This window comes from Tiliqua scincoides, chromosome 3, assembly GCF_035046505.1.
Source record: "Tiliqua scincoides isolate rTilSci1 chromosome 3, rTilSci1.hap2, whole genome shotgun sequence".
Taxonomy (NCBI): Eukaryota; Metazoa; Chordata; class Lepidosauria; order Squamata; family Scincidae; genus Tiliqua; species Tiliqua scincoides.
In genome coordinates, this window is record NC_089823.1 from 100,663,180 (window position 1) to 100,678,802 (window position 15,623).

The 15,623-nt window shown below is 43.1% G+C and overlaps 1 protein-coding gene across 2 annotated transcripts in view; it reads left to right on the top strand.

The window, feature by feature from the left end:
* LOC136644437 (fibroblast growth factor 14) overlaps nt 1–15,623 on the top strand; it is a 153,153-nt gene that overhangs the window by 31,758 nt on the left and 105,772 nt on the right. Inside the window, exon 1 of one of the 2 annotated variants that reach the window (XM_066620326.1) lies at nt 3,992–4,184. The exons of the other annotated variant lie outside the window; for it this stretch is intronic. Coding sequence (XP_066476423.1) covers nt 3,992–4,184 — 193 coding nt within the window. Of the gene's footprint in view, nt 1–3,991; nt 4,185–15,623 lie in introns of those variants that run through there. 2 annotated transcript variants of the gene reach the window in all.

Below are 15,623 nucleotides of genomic sequence, written 5' to 3' on the forward strand. Positions count from 1 at the left end.
GCAAGGCCTTTTATAGGCCTTGAGCTATTGCAAGACCTTCATTCATTCATATAAGTTCATCTTTAATATATTCATTTATGTAAATGTATGTAAATTTATTCAAATTTTAAATGTAAATTAATTATTTTCTTCCCTGGCCCCCAACACAGTGTCAGAGAGATGATGTGGCCCTCCTGCCAAAAACTTTGGACACCCCGATAAACAGTGATGCCTTTGTGTTAATTAAATAATTTGGGATAATTCTGGTTGTTATTGTTAGAGGTACAGGAATCAATTGAATCATGCTGGGGTTCATTTGCATAAGACTTTAGAGCAGTGTTTCTCAAACTGTGGGTCGGGACCCACTAGGTGGGTCGTGAGCCAATTTCAGGTGGGTCCCCATGCATTTCAATATTTTATGTTTAATATATTAGACTTGATGCTACCATGATATGTGACTGCATTTGGGGAAATGTTACAGACCTGTACTTTTAACAAGGTAATATGTATATTATTTTAACAATGTTAGTAAATGGGACTTACTCCTGGGTCAGTGTGGGAAGGATTGCAGCCTAGGAGTGTTAAAATTTTTCCTGCTTAATGACATCACTTCCGGTGGGTGCTTACAGATTCTGACAGATAAAAAGTGGGTCCCAGTACTAAATATGTGAGAACCACTGCTTTAGAGGGTGTGCATAAACTTTGAAAGAAAATGTCCTTTTCAGCTTAAGTAAAACAAGATTTGTAAAGGAAAAAAAATGTGTAAATTGCTCTCCTGTTTATCTACTTTTCCACCTGCATTTGATAACTCCAGAGAACCTAGACATATGAAGACATAGCTCTGACCAATGTGAAGTGGACCCTCTACTTGCTGCAATTTAGAAATCTTGGTTCCAAAAATACTACCTATTGCATTAGCCTTCTTTGCAGTCACTTACAGTGCTGGGTCATGTTCAGCTTGTGATCCACTGCAACACCTATATCCTTTTCACACATAGTATTGTCAAGCCAGGTGTAACGCATTCTATACCACTGCCTTTGATTTTGTTGTTGCATAAATACAGCATAATAAGCCACTTGTATAGGCTTTTTGAATCTGCAAAGCACTTCCCATGTATCATTTCATATTGCATATGAGGAACTGTGGCTGCAAACATATTTGGTTCAGTATTAGGACAATATAAATTAGGACTTATATTAGCAAAAGATTTTTAGTTAGTACTACCTACAGAGGTGTCTATTACAGCATCTTTTGTTTGAGGCCTGATATCCCCATAGGTCATGCTGTACTGGTGCTGACCCCACAGTCATACCTGACTCTGCAGAGTGGGAACATCATGGACTCAGCTCAGATGGAAAGTCTCATTGGTGGCTGTTGGTTGTATAATGTGAAAAAAGAGTACCTTACATATGCTCAAATACTAAGAGTGGTGGCGTATGAGACACTTGTGGAAAACATGCAGAGTTTGTCTGATGTGTAAAGCATAGTAATCATAATAACCTGCTTGAACACTTGGCAATAAAAAATGAATTTGTAACAGAAAACGTTAAGTAGTCTTCCCCCCCCCCCCAAAAAAAACCTCAAGAACCACTAACAAGAGCCAAATCCCTACTGAAGACAGAATGAGGTGAAACCATACATAGATCTACCATAACAAAGATCCACCAACAAACATATAGCCTCTTAAGAACATAAGAAGAGCCCCACTGGATCAGGCCAAAGGCCCATCCAGTCCAACTTCCTGTGTCTCACAGTGGCCCACCAGGTGTCTCAGGGAGAACACAAGGCAACAGGAGACCTGCATCCTGGTGCCCTCCCTCACATCTGGCTTATAAGTCTACAAGATGCATGTAAGTCCAGTTGTCTTTGCTTGGTTAAAAACAAAAAAACTGCCACCACCATGCAGGCAGAGCGTCCCCACCGGAGTCTTTTGAAAAGTGCTGTGCAGTGTGAGGCACCCAAGCACCCACAACCCATGCGCTCTGCCTACCTGCTCCTCTGCCCTCCCTGCTCTGCACATGGGTGCTTGGGTGCCTCACAGGGCAGCAGTGCTTTTCAAAGGACTCCGGTGGGGAGGCTCTGCCTCACCTGTCTCCCCACCCACCGCACATCCCTTCCACCATGGACTCAGTCCTGCCTGTGACTTTTATGGCTGTGCATGCCTTGTCTGTGTTTTATTTTGTTTCACTAGTTCAAAAGCATTCAGGTGGTTATTTCTACAGTACACTTCGTTCCCATCTCTCTTGGAACCATTTTCCCCAGTGCTATGCCCCATACCTTTACTCTCCCCCCCCCATTTCCCCTCTCCAAGCTGAAGAGATCACAGTCAAGCTTGCTGGGTGGTCACAAGCCACGGAAAGCGAGCGGAGAGCATCTCCCTCCCGCGGCCTTTGTCCCCTTCCCAGCTGCTGGCTGGCGATTCTCAGTTCACCTCCAGCAGCAGCGTGTCCAATCTCGACTGAAGACGGAGTGCAGGGAAGAGGCGGAGCGGAGCGGAGCGGCGCAGCCTCTCCCCAGCCACCGCTCACCTGCCTCCGCCACGGTGATGGCACCGGGCCCAGTGAGGCCCCTTCCCGCCCTGATTCCAGGAGAGTAACCCTGTGGCCGCGGAAACAACAGCAACAAAGAGCCCCGGAGAGAGCAGTGGCGGCTACAGCGGCGGGAGGACGAATGTGGAGGGCAGCGCTTTCTCCGCTCCCGCCACACCTCACGCTCCTGAAGGTGCTGCACGGGACTGCGTGGCCGCTGCTGCTGCGGGCGGGGCGCTCCCTTCTGCCCTTCTCTCTGAAGGTTCACCTTGGGCCCCCGCTGGATGCCTGCTGGGAACTTGGCAGGGACGTGCTGTGGGTGGGGTGGCAGGTGAGGCAGAGCCTCCCGCCCGAAGTACCTTGAGGCGCCCAACCCATGCACTCTGCCTTCCCGCCCGTCGGCGCTCCCTCCCAACCCATGCGGGGAGCAGGGAGAGCAGAGCGCATGGGTTGTGCGTGCTTGGGCGCCTCAAAGTACTTGGGGGGGGGAGGCTCTGCCTCACCTGCCTCCCCAGCCACAGCACGTCCCTGGAACTTGGAGACCCAAACAAACAAGGGCCACGCGCCGCCGCCCCAGTCTGTGGCTTTCCTTGCAAGACAGCAAGCCCGACGGCACTTTCACCCACAGCTGAGACTTTCCGGGCAGAGAGAAACGTCAGGTGGCAACTTCTCGGTCTCTTCCCAGCAGACACTCCGCCGTCTCTCACTTTCTGGCACACAATTGCTGTCAGAACCCTCCCTCCCTCTCTCTCAGACACACACACAACTCTCACACATACACACAACCCTCCCCACTCTCTCTCACACACACCTCTCTTACACAAACCCCCTCTCTGTCTGACACACACACACACCTCTCATACACACAAAACCCTCGCCCCTCTTCCGCACACACTCACTGCCCTCCCCCTCCGGGAAGGGACACGTCCCTTCTCTCCCCCCCTACGCGCGCGCGCGCCACGCAGCAATCACAAAAGCCCCGCTGGAAGCGGAGGGCGGCAGCGCGCGGCTCTGGCGACGGGCGATTCCTCCAGTCAATAGCGGGGAGCGCCTGCAGCCCCCTCTCTCGCTCCCCCCGCCTGCTCTCCCGCCGTCCCCACTCCCCAGCCAAGGACAGTCCCCTCCCTCGGTCGTCTGGCGAAGGGAGGGAGGGAGGGTGCGGGGGGGTCTAGGGTGGGACCGGAGCGCCGTAATTAAGGCTCTCCGGAGCCGGAGCGCGCGCTCTCCAGATGCTGCTTTCCGCGGCGCTCGGCGGCAGCCCCGAAGAGGAGGACGCGGCGCCAGCGATGGGCGGACGGGCGTGAGTCGGAGCGCAGGAGCGCGAGGGGAGCCGCGGCCACCGGCGCTGCTGCTCGCTGGGCTGGCTCGAAGCCGGGCGGCGGCGGCGGCGGAGACGATGCACCGCCGGAGGATGGGTCGCCTCCTGGACTGAGCCCAGCCCCGCGCCCGTCTCTGCTGCGCCTGGCGGGGCGCGCGTGGAGCCATGGCCGCGGCCATCGCCAGCGGCTTGATCCGGCAGAAGCGCCAGGCGCGCGAGCAGCACTGGGACCGGCCCTCGGCCAGCAGGAGGCGCAACAGCCCCAGCAAGAACCGCGGGCTATGCAATGGCAACTTGGTGGACATCTTCTCCAAGGTCCGCATCTTTGGCCTCAAGAAGAGGAGGTTGCGGCGCCAAGGTGTGTGCTGTGCTTTGTGTGCTGTCCGTCCGTCTCGGGGCGCCACCTGTGGCCGGGCCCCAAAGAAGCCAGGAAGGCTCCACCCGCTCTTGGCACTCCGGGGCGCTGGCGGCGGGAGAGTTCCCGCCCGAAGCCGCTTCTCACGGGCAGGTCGTTGTCGTGCCCATTTTACAGAAGGGCAGCTGAGGCAGGCTCTGAGCTGCCTGATCTGAAATCATTGCCCCCCTCCCCACCTTTCCTAGTCACTCAGGTGAAACAGAGTCCTCACTTTTCATGCATAAGCATGCACAGCTCAGAGCCCACTCTACCCAGAAGTCAGTCCCATTATAGTCAATGGGGCTTACTCCCAGGAAAGTGTGGAGAGGATTGCAGCCTCGCTCTTTAGTCACTCTGACTGCTGAGCAAAACAGAGTGCTTAAAGGGTGGCCACAATAATGATCTTGAGTAGGTAGGGTCATGTTCAACCACTAGCCTGTGAGTAAAGTGGGCATATAAGTACGTATTTTACAGAATGGAGAGAGTGATTTGTTCAGGACAGTCCTTTGAACTGGCTACAGTTGCAGGCATTTCAAGCCAAAGGCACTTGGTTAAGATAATAGGATGAGGAGCTCCCTCTTAATCCTTCTAACTACCTTCGGCTGCAATCCTAAACACACTTTCCTGAGAGTAAGTCCCATTGAACGAAATAGGACTTACTTCTGAGTAGACCTGGTTAGGATTGTGCCCTTTGTCACTCAGAAACAGAGGTGTCACAGAGTTCTCACAACATGGCATTTCCCCCAGTCTTTACAATGCATGCTTATGACTAAAGTGGCAGTTCTGCTTGGAGCTAGTGATGGTTAGTATGGAACAGGTAGGGTACTTATTTCAGAATGATTAAAGCAGAGTCCAAGGGTGTGATTATTGTATATGTTTGTTTTCATTCAGACAGATGTGTCTAAATCAGTACTTATCCAAGCATTCCAACTAAATTTGGTGGGTTGTGATTGCAATGTAAGTACAATAAAATCTGTTGCCCTTCAAAATCTGCTAATTAGAATAAAACCTGTTGTTTCTTCCTTATACCCGCCACCTGAAATGAGGTTAAAAACCTGGGAACCTCCATACAGGTCCCTTTCATATCTATTAGTTGGAGCAAAAGGTTGTAGGTACAATGAGAGCAGCTCTGGAAGAATCATATGATGTAACAGTAACTCTGTAAACCTTTGTCATTCTCTTTGTCTTGCAATTTTTTTTTTCTCATTCAATAATCATTTTTATGAATTCAAAGAAACCAACATTTGAAGCAGCTCCTAGAAACTGCTCATATTTGCAGTGGTCACTTCCTTCAAATCAAATGAAGCATAATGTTTATAATAAATGTATAAAGCTTGAAAGGTTGTTTGTGAAGAAAACCAAGTAAAGAAAATAATTCTTTCAAATGTCAATAACTTAAATTTAGTGAAATTTATTTACAGGAAAAGGAGCCCAGAAAATTATCACAACAGAACAAATTGAGACAATCTGTGGTTCAATAAAGACATAAATGGAAAAAGATTTCCTGTGAATAAATGCTATAAAGATATGTATGAGTACTATGTTTTGAGATAAGCAATAACTGCTTCGTGCAGCAAGTTTTTTTCTTCCATTCCTGTTCATTATTTCATAATTAGAAATGGATAATACAGCAAGATAGGTGTTTTGGTGCTCTGTGACTTTAAGGATGCACAGCTGTTGAAGTGGAGAATCCTTTGAGTGTGAATGTGGGAGAACTCCAGTTCCCATTCAGCCCCAGTGTTGCAAGCTTTGTAGTTCGCTTGCTCCAGTCCTGTTGGCTTTTAAGCAATAATTTTCCTTTCCGCTCTGGGATAGTCAGGCCACCCTTTGGAAATTCCCTCAGCTTTTTTTGCACCACTACTTCAGCCATCTCACCAATATTGTGCCATTTCTTCCCTTTCCTATGGACAAGAAAACATTATGTTACATTTCCTCCCCCCCCCCATTGTAGTGTACCTTAAGGGGGTTCACTCACACTCACACACTCCCTCACTCTGTCCTGCTCCAGATGGATTGGATTAAGACAAATGGACCATAAAATCAAGGTCCAGGAAAGCTCCTAAATTTCTTGGCTCTGAAGATTTCCTATTGCAAAGATATTCTGAATTTCCAGGTACTGTGACAAAGCTAGCATCATCCCTACCTTACCTGAAACTAGGACCTCTTCCAGTAAGGTTTTTTCCCCATTTTATTTGTTTTATTTGTTCCCCACTTCTCTTGTATTTGCATGTGTGTGTAATGCAAGCTCCTTTCATTCACAAAGTCCACCAGAGAGCAATGCCATTTTTTTGGCTGAGAAAGCTTTGTTACAGTTGGGCTTTTGAGGATCTTCTTAATAAGCAGTCTCATTAATGGATACGTAAACCAAGACTGCAATCCTATACACACTTACCTTGGAGTAAGCCCCATTGAATACAGTGATGGTTATTTCTGAGTAGATGTGTGTAAGATTGCACTTTAAAGCAACACCTGTAAGTTACTGGGCAACTTTAAAAAGATATATTAAAAGATCAAGATACTTTTTAAGGAAGAAATCGCTGGACTAAATGAATGATCTGACAACAGCGACTGCTGACTAAATAATAATAATATTACTACTGATTTCCACAACCTACTAATCTTTATTTTTTTTAAAGTGGAGACAGTACAGTGTTGTTTATGGCTACTAAACATTGCACTTGACCAAAAGCAACCTCAGCAGAGCAAAATTAATGGCTCCATTTATTATCCTGTTTGCTTAGTTTTACACTCAGCCACTTTATGCCCATACCATTTGTATCATTTTTTATTTTCAGTATTATAAGAAAGAGGTAACTTATCATATGCTGCTTTTAAAGAGATTATGCTATTTTTTACTATCAAATGTAGTTAATTTCTAGATGATCGCCTATTAAAAAGCTTATTGAACTAGTTTTCCTATTCAAAGTGACAAAGAATTCTGTAATTCTTATATCTGTGGATGATACTATTGTAAAAATGTGCAGAGGATACCTGAATGACAGCCCAATCCTATGCATGCATGTCTGCTCAGAAGTAAGTCCCATGACATTCAATGGGGCTTACTCCCAGGAATGTGTGGCTAGGATTGAGCTGTGAAGTAGTAGTAATACTGCCTTTTTCAGTGTTTAGATAGGCTTCTATAGAAAAGGGATTCAGGTTGTAATCCCATATACGCATTTGCCTGAAAGTAGGTCATATTGGGCTGTATGTATGAGGTTTACACAATATGTAATCTTTTGATTATTATCCAAGTAAAGAGAAGTTAAAATAAATAAATCATATTTAAAATTAGTGTATTGTTAGAGTAAACAATGTACTTACACTTTATTAAAGCATAAGGGTTACTATTTGAATAGTAGTCATTCTAAATAAGTATCACTTAAAAACTAAGATGTCTTCATTAAGAGGGTGAAATTCAACAAGTGCCAGGTTAATTCTCCATTAGGAAATGTTTCTTCAGTCATCTGTTACTATTATAGAAAAGATGCAAAAATCTGATTCATACTAGTTTGAGGCTATAATTTATTCAGACCAATATCATTCAATTTCTTTTTTTCCTTTTTTGTACTCTTTTTAAAAAATACCTTATGAATATAAAATACATGTGTACAATTTGTTGTTGTTTTTCTTTAGGATTATTAATGTTTGTTGTTCTTACCTCTTTGGTTTTAAGTAAGTGAAAAATACTTCTGGTAGATAAGTCCAGATTCCTTATTTATTACTGAATGGCACGTTCTTTTTTAATTTCTTTATTTTTGAATAATGATTTCCGAAATGTGTTTTTTATAGGTGAGTTGCATACAATATAAAACTGTTACAGAATTTTGTTTCCGAACATGCAATGTGTTTTGCATTTAGATTAATATAAATAGTGTAACTTCATATTAAAATTTTGATTATACTAAATATCTGTTTGTATGAAAAAAGTTAGGGTTTCGTCTGATATACAAGATTGGTAAATTAGCCAGTTTGCTATCAAAGGTGGGAGGCTTTGGGAGAATTTTGATTGATCTTTTAAAATCATGAGTCATTTCAAGAGAAGTTCTGGATGAAGGGGACAAAACAAACTCAATTGAAGTCAATAGTAGGACTCCCACTGATAATAATTGATCTTGATTGCACATAGTACGTATTTGACATGCTCATATTGCTTCTAGCAGTGTTCCTGAAAGCAGTTGTAATTGTGCTAGATTGAAAATCTGAAAAGTTAAACTGACATGTGTAGTGCAACTGACAGATTTCAGCTTGAATAATTTTTTTGGATAAGGTGTATTCTATAGAGGGGTTACTTGCAATTTTGTTACTTTTATTGGATCTTTTATGAAATCTGGGCACATTCATGAGACTAGGTGAACATTATTGTTACATAAAACATAATCATTATGAAATATCTACCCCACCTATATTTATGTTTAATGATATTTAGGCTTCAATCATAAGCATATTGGAAGTTAAACCTATCCATTTGACTTCCTTCTTTCAATATTTCATTGCAGCCTGGTAGCTAAAGATGTTAAATTTAATCACTTGAACTTCTAAAAATTTTTCTAGGATAATTAATAAATAGTTAATTCAGAATTACACACATTAAATTGAGAAGATTTTACTAATTTTTGTGTGTGTATCTTGCCAGAATTTGGTTTGTTTCGTGAAAAATATATTGGAGAATACTGAAAGTGCAACTATTTGTGAAATAAAAGATGTAGATGTCTATGGCCGAATGTCTCATTGTAATTTGGAAACAAAAACACTGATCTACAGTGATATCCATAGTGGCATGAGGAAGCAGAAATGTGGCAGAAAAATATCTGTATGTTTCATAAGCACCTAGTACAATTGTAGTAGTTACAACGCCTAGTAAGCATTGATCCAGAGATGCATAAAAGTACGTTTCACACCTACTGCTGCATATGTGAAGATGGTTGTTACTAAGAGCTAATAACTTGTTGGAGGGGAGAGACAGCTAGCAAGTAGATAACCTCCCAAGAGTTGATTGGTGCTATCAGAGTGTTTAGAACCAATCATCGATTTGGCAGAATGCACATAATGCAATGCTATGTCCATCCCCTTTGCGCCTTTTTTAATTGGCCCACTTGCCCACGCATATCTGTGTGAGTCATTAATGAGATAAAACAAAGCAAACAAATAATGGATGGATTTCTGTAACATTTTTTTACTTGTCACCTGGATCCAGTTCTTACTCACCACAGGCAACTAGGCAAGTGGTTATTTGCAAGCATGTAATTATCTGTGTAATTTGTATAACTACCTTTTCATGTCAGTTTGTCTTTGGTGCTAAGCCAGCATCCTTAGTTATATACAATTTCCTATTTTGCGCTAAAGTATAATTTTTGTGAAGCAAGTGGGCTTGCAATAAAAACGTCCTCACTAGAACACTGCAAATGTGTTCTTCAATAATTTCTTTCTGTAATATATATACTGTATATTTTATGCATTACACATTTATTTTTCTAGTATCCTGCTGTTTGTAAGTTTTATTTTGCCATAAACTTTTGTATGTTATAAAGATTACAGCACAATTCTAAGCATGTGTATTCAGAAGTAAGCCCAGCTAAATTCAGTGGAACTTAATCCCAAGAAGATACAGTATGTACTATACTATAGGATTACAGCCTTAGAGCCAGTTTACCACCGGCGCACACTGACGCAAATGTGCCATAAGGCACGTTTGCAAGTCTTACCGCCAGGCCAGCACCAGTGCTAGCCCGGCGCTGGACTACTGCTCCGGAATTCTACTCCACCGGATCCTGCACATTCATGCGGGGCTCAGCGCCCTACATGAGCGCCTTTACCCTACCTTGAGTAGCCCCATTGTAGGCTGCAGCAGCGGTAAGCCCAATGGGCTGGCGCTGAGGCCAGTGCCAGTCAACGCTGGACCTCTGCACCACGAAGATGACACTGGAGCAGCTCCAGTGGTAAGTCCTCACACTGGCCGGCAGTGAGGTTTATCAGGGCGAGAGAAGGATGGAAGGAGGTAGGGAGGGGACAGAACTGGGCGGGGAGAGGAAGAATTGGAGGGAGGATTGGACCTGGGCAGAGGGGATGGGGATGGTGGCTGACTCTACCACTGAATCCTATGCCCCCTTCCTGGCCAGAAAACCTGACATGGTCTTCCTTGGTTCTGTGCCAGCTGAATAGCTGGCGTAGCTCTGAGAAGACTCATTACCACTGGCTGCAGTATGCCTGGGGTAAGGAAGCAAATGTTTCCTTACCCTGAGGAGACTCTGGCAGTTCCCCCAGCCCCATAGGATGCAGCTGAAACCCTTTTGGCATCGCTGCTCCTCTGCACTGTTGGGTCTTATGATTGGGCTGTCCATGAACATTATGGATTTCTAAATAATTCAAGGGGTTTCAAATTGTGATCCTGGGATTCCTAAGAATTTTTTTAAGGTTCCTCAGTGAGGAGATCAGTAACTGTGAAGAAGCTTTTCTGAAAGACAACCAACTCACAATTGCAGAAGAATTGGGTGTGTTTTGGATCGGCTGTATTGGGTGTTTTAGATTACATTCTCCCAAATCAACAGTGACTCTCAACATACTTGGCCAGTACCCTCATGAACTGAATGTATACTCTAGAAAATTGCCCTCTGTAATATGATGGATTGCCATGTTCAGAGTTTCCTTGGCAGATAATACAGTGCAGAAAGATTTCCCTGAAAGCATAAAGCTTGTAAATCACTGAAATAATGTATATTCCTAGGGCAGTAGTTCCCAAACTTACCATGTTCAGAGCATCATTCTTTCGTAGTGGCTTCTTCTTACTGACTCTCCCAGGCACAGCCATTTTGGATGTCATGAAACCCAAAATCAGGGTGCCTGGAAGAGCCAGGAAGAAGAGGCCATTGGGAACATTTTGCAGCACCCCTGTGAGTTTGCTGTGGTGTCTGAGGGTGTCACAGTGCACAATTTGGGAACCACTGGCCTGGGAGATACAATGTATACAATGGGGGGATCGCTCTCTCTTCCCCCCTTCTCTCATTAAAATTTTTTATTTTTAAGCAGGTGCTAATTTTGTAACTTAAAAAAGGCAACATCCTTTTGTTCAGGTGGAATTGGCTCTGGATTTGGATCTCTAAGGTCAGAAGAGAGAGGTTAAGAGAATTTGGTTCTCAACACAGATCTGAGGAGTTGTAGCTGCAATATATTTGAATAATAGCTGTTTTTTCACTCTGAGGGAATAATGTTTCTCAATTTAGATCTCAGAAAATGAAGAAAGTTATTATATGATTTTGAAATAGTGTGCCTTATTATCTCTTTTTAACACCTGTAACTGTTGTGTGGTCTGTGGTTCTGCATGTTTAAGCCCCATTTAAGTGCACATAACTGTTGGTAGCTAATATTTAACTCTTAAATGCGTACTTAGTACAGTAAATGTGAGTTATACACTAGACCCTGATCTTCCTATAGTTATGCACAGTAAAGTGTTATGCATAGTTGACATCGCAAGAAAGTGGATGCATATTGCCAGCCACTTTTCAACAGTGTGTGAGTGTTTGTCACCCTCCGCATCCTAGAGTGCAAATGATAATTCCACCTGACAATTTAGCATTCAAATACAACAGAGATGCAGATCCACATCTTCACATAGGAGTCCAATACTGTATGGACTCTGTTCTTCTCAAATCAAGATTTTATTACATGAATAATGAGCAATGATGTTTCTATGTAGGCTTTGTTAACATGTGTAAATAGTTCATATATAATGCAAAATAAGTGAAATAAGATTCTGGTGTCAGAAATCAACTTCAGAGGTCAGTGAACTACAGCACATGTTTCCTGTACATGTCTACTCAGAAGTAAGTCCACTGAATGGAACTAATTCTTGGATCAGTATGTAAAGGACTGCAGCCTGAGGATATATTGATTTATTTTGTATATTTGAGAGCCCAGTACTATACTCCACTATGGTGTAGCATGCAGCCGCGCCACAAATGGTATGCACTGCATGCTGTGGTGGGAGAGGCAATCTGAAGGCAAATGAAAGGTAAGTAAAAATCATTTTTACCTTCCTCTGCATAAACATAAAGACTGCCTATGGGTCTCCTTGGGTATATGCCAGTTATTTTGTTGGCATATGTCCAAGGAGAGAAAAGAGGTGGCAAGGTTTTGCAAAGAGGGGATAAAATCCAGTATGCACAACTGCTGCCGGGACTGCCTCCTCTCTTCCCCTACCCACCCCAAAAATTATCCATATGTTTATGTTCAGTTTATGTTCTGTTCTGTTTATGACTGCTGGACAGTGTTCCACTGCCATAAGTGGGAGGATAGGATTGGGCCGTAGGTTATTTACCACAGCAGTTTGATGAATGAATATATCTTCGTTTGGAGTGTAGTCTCTTATCAGTGGGTGTGCTTTGGTGTTTCAACATCTTTGAAGCCCTAAATTCCTTCAACTTTGTGGCAGAATTCAGACTTTTTTCCTCCTATGAAACATTTTAATATTAGTGAAAAAATTTTCATTTTATTGGTCCAAATTGGTAGCAAATTCACACAAAACCTTTTTCTTTCTACAAATGAGCAGAGTGAACCATTTTGGGAATATAACTACGTAGAAGAACATCAGTGTGAATTGGTGTTATGCAGGTGCAACCTGTAACCTCTAACAATGATTCCTTTAATTGTGTTGTTTGCCAAAAATATTGCCACAATCACAGAAAATGCAAGTGTTTGCTGCACACAGTGTTTACATGTAGCCTGATTCACGCTGACACCTTTCTTTATAGTGGTTTGCATGATCATGACCAACAATGGGCCAGATGTAACATGTCTCCTCTCATCCAGTCCATCTCACAGAGGAGCCAGTGCGTGGAGCTCCTCCCTGATCATCCAAAACACTGCCCCTGCACCTTCTGTCATTACACATACACATGAAGATAGAAAGTCAAAATGTCACCTGATTTTGTGGTTGGTTTAATACATTACCATGCACTTAGGTTGCATTTGGACATTTAATTCCCACATGTACATGACAAGATGTGGGTGAGGACATTGTGTCAGGTGGGCAAGGAGGACCTGTGCACATTCATTTGTCTCAATAATCTGACTTGGAAGACATACTGCACAATCTGACCCAATAACTTGTGCTGCTCATGCATAGGACAAAAGTTTCTATGTCTATGTGTTGCGTGAAAACCAGATGTGTACTCCGATCCCCAAAGGGACCGATTTCAAACATCAGAAAGGCCCACAGAAGGGGCTCTGGGCCTCCTAGACTCTCCAAGGTAAGGGGGAAAGCCCCTGGGTTCCTGTGGCACTGTGATTGCTGCAGTGCCAATGGGACTCCCATTACTAGGCCACTCCCCTTAGGGAGTGTACAATTATTTGTACTTTTTAAAAGGAGTTCTCTGGATAGCAACCTGGAAGTAACTATGATGGTGGCTGTTTTATATATTACTATTACGCTGGTATGCTGCAGATTTGTGTTGCTGGTGTTGATCAGTTATCTCTTCCTTCTGTGTTTTAAACATTCCAATGGCAGAATGTCCATTGTACAATATGGAATTGAACCTTACTACTATTTATTTATTTTTTTTATCATATGGCACATTCACATCACATTTCAATAAAAACATATAGATTAAAATATAAAGTATAAAATGTAAAATATTAATAAGAATCTTTCTATATTTGATTAATCCTAATTACTGGGCCAGGCTTTTTTGCCATAGGGTCCTAAAAGGACCTTTTGTATTCATTATTTAATGTGATGTGATATAACCAAGAGATCACTAGAATCATTAATTAACTAGAATTAACTGGCTGCCGTATCTTCAAGACTTCAGGTGTTTACCTTGAAGTGACTATTCTTTAGCACTATTTTTCAGTCACACTCCAAACTCACTCCTCAACTCTGCTTACATTATAGTAAGGTAGAGGAACTTGAGCTAGTGTTTTGCTTTATAGCAGTAACGAATGTGACTTGCCATTAGGAATAGCTGGGTTGCCACCGCAAGTGGCTAGCAGCACTATCCCACCACTGGATCCATTGCATCCTTTGACACTGATAAAGCAACATGTGAGGCAGAAGAGAGGAGGGAGTTGGGGCAGGAAGGGTTAGGAATGCAGAGGAGATGGGGTGGAATTAGTGGCAGAATGAGGACTAGAAGAGGATATCCTATTTCCCTCCTGGGCCTCAGTCCTCCTTCCTAGGTCCACTTAGAAATCACTTGCACTGGTTCAAGTAGACCTGTTCTGGCGCCAAGGTTTACCCCCAGGTAAGGGAGTAAATGTTCCTTTATCCATAGGAGATCTCTAGGACTGCTCCCTGCAGAATGGTGCAGCTGCATCAGCTAGAGCTGGGGTCTCCAAACTTTTCAGTAGAAAAGCCACATCATATATTTTACACATTTTTGTGGGCCAAAAAATAAATAAATCAGTTTTACATAGGTTTACATGCAAACGATGCATGGTGCACTGTCTCTGTCTGATCCACCGTGAAACCCAATTTGTTATGATTTGTTTATGCACGTGCAAAAATGATGCTATTTCTTCACTGCGATCTTTTATGGCATTGTCTGACTGTGTGGTTGGGGAAAAAATATTTTAAGTTGCTGAGGTCCAGATAAAATCTTATGGTAGGCTGGATGTGGCCCCCAGGCCTACTGGTCTATAGGGGAAAGGATAGGATTGGGCCCTAAGTTCTGTGTTACATCAAAATATCCTTAACAAAAATGAATGAGAGTAACAAAAGTAATGTTATTAATAACACAAGTGATGAATTCATAAAGAAACAAATAAGGTTACACAACAGAAACAGAGTAATACAATGAAGAAACATTCCTGCACATTCTCACAACATAGAAAACTAATGCAAAATCCCCTATGTTCTGGCCTCTTCTTATCCTCAGTCCCCTGTCAGGCCTTAAAATTATTGAGAAGGTAGAGTTATGCATAAATGGTTCACATCATTTACCCAGGCTGTTGCTGTGCCATCTTTATAAAATATATATCAGTGTTGATAAATGCCATTTTTAATAGACAGCTAGTAGTGACAAGATACTTTAAAACACTTCTGTGATACTTAACTCATTTTAGATCACTGGTTCCCAACCTGTGGTTCAGGGACCACAGGTGGTCTTTGAGACCCTGAGAAGTGGTCCATGAAGTCTCAGGAAAAAAAGTTCACCTTTAATCACTTCCAGTGTTCTCCCCCACAGACCACCAGAGAGGGCAGAGTACAGACTGTCTGCAGCCACAACAGCAACAAAAGCAGCAAATCTTCTCTATAAATAATAAATCTCTAATAAATTTTTTTTAATTATTACACATTTAATTATTTTTAGTGTGAAGGGGGAGGGTTGCGTGTGGTCCTTGCCTCAGTGGTCCATGAGGTCTTAAAGGTTGGAAATCACTGTTTTGGATCAATGACCTATGTACCAAGAA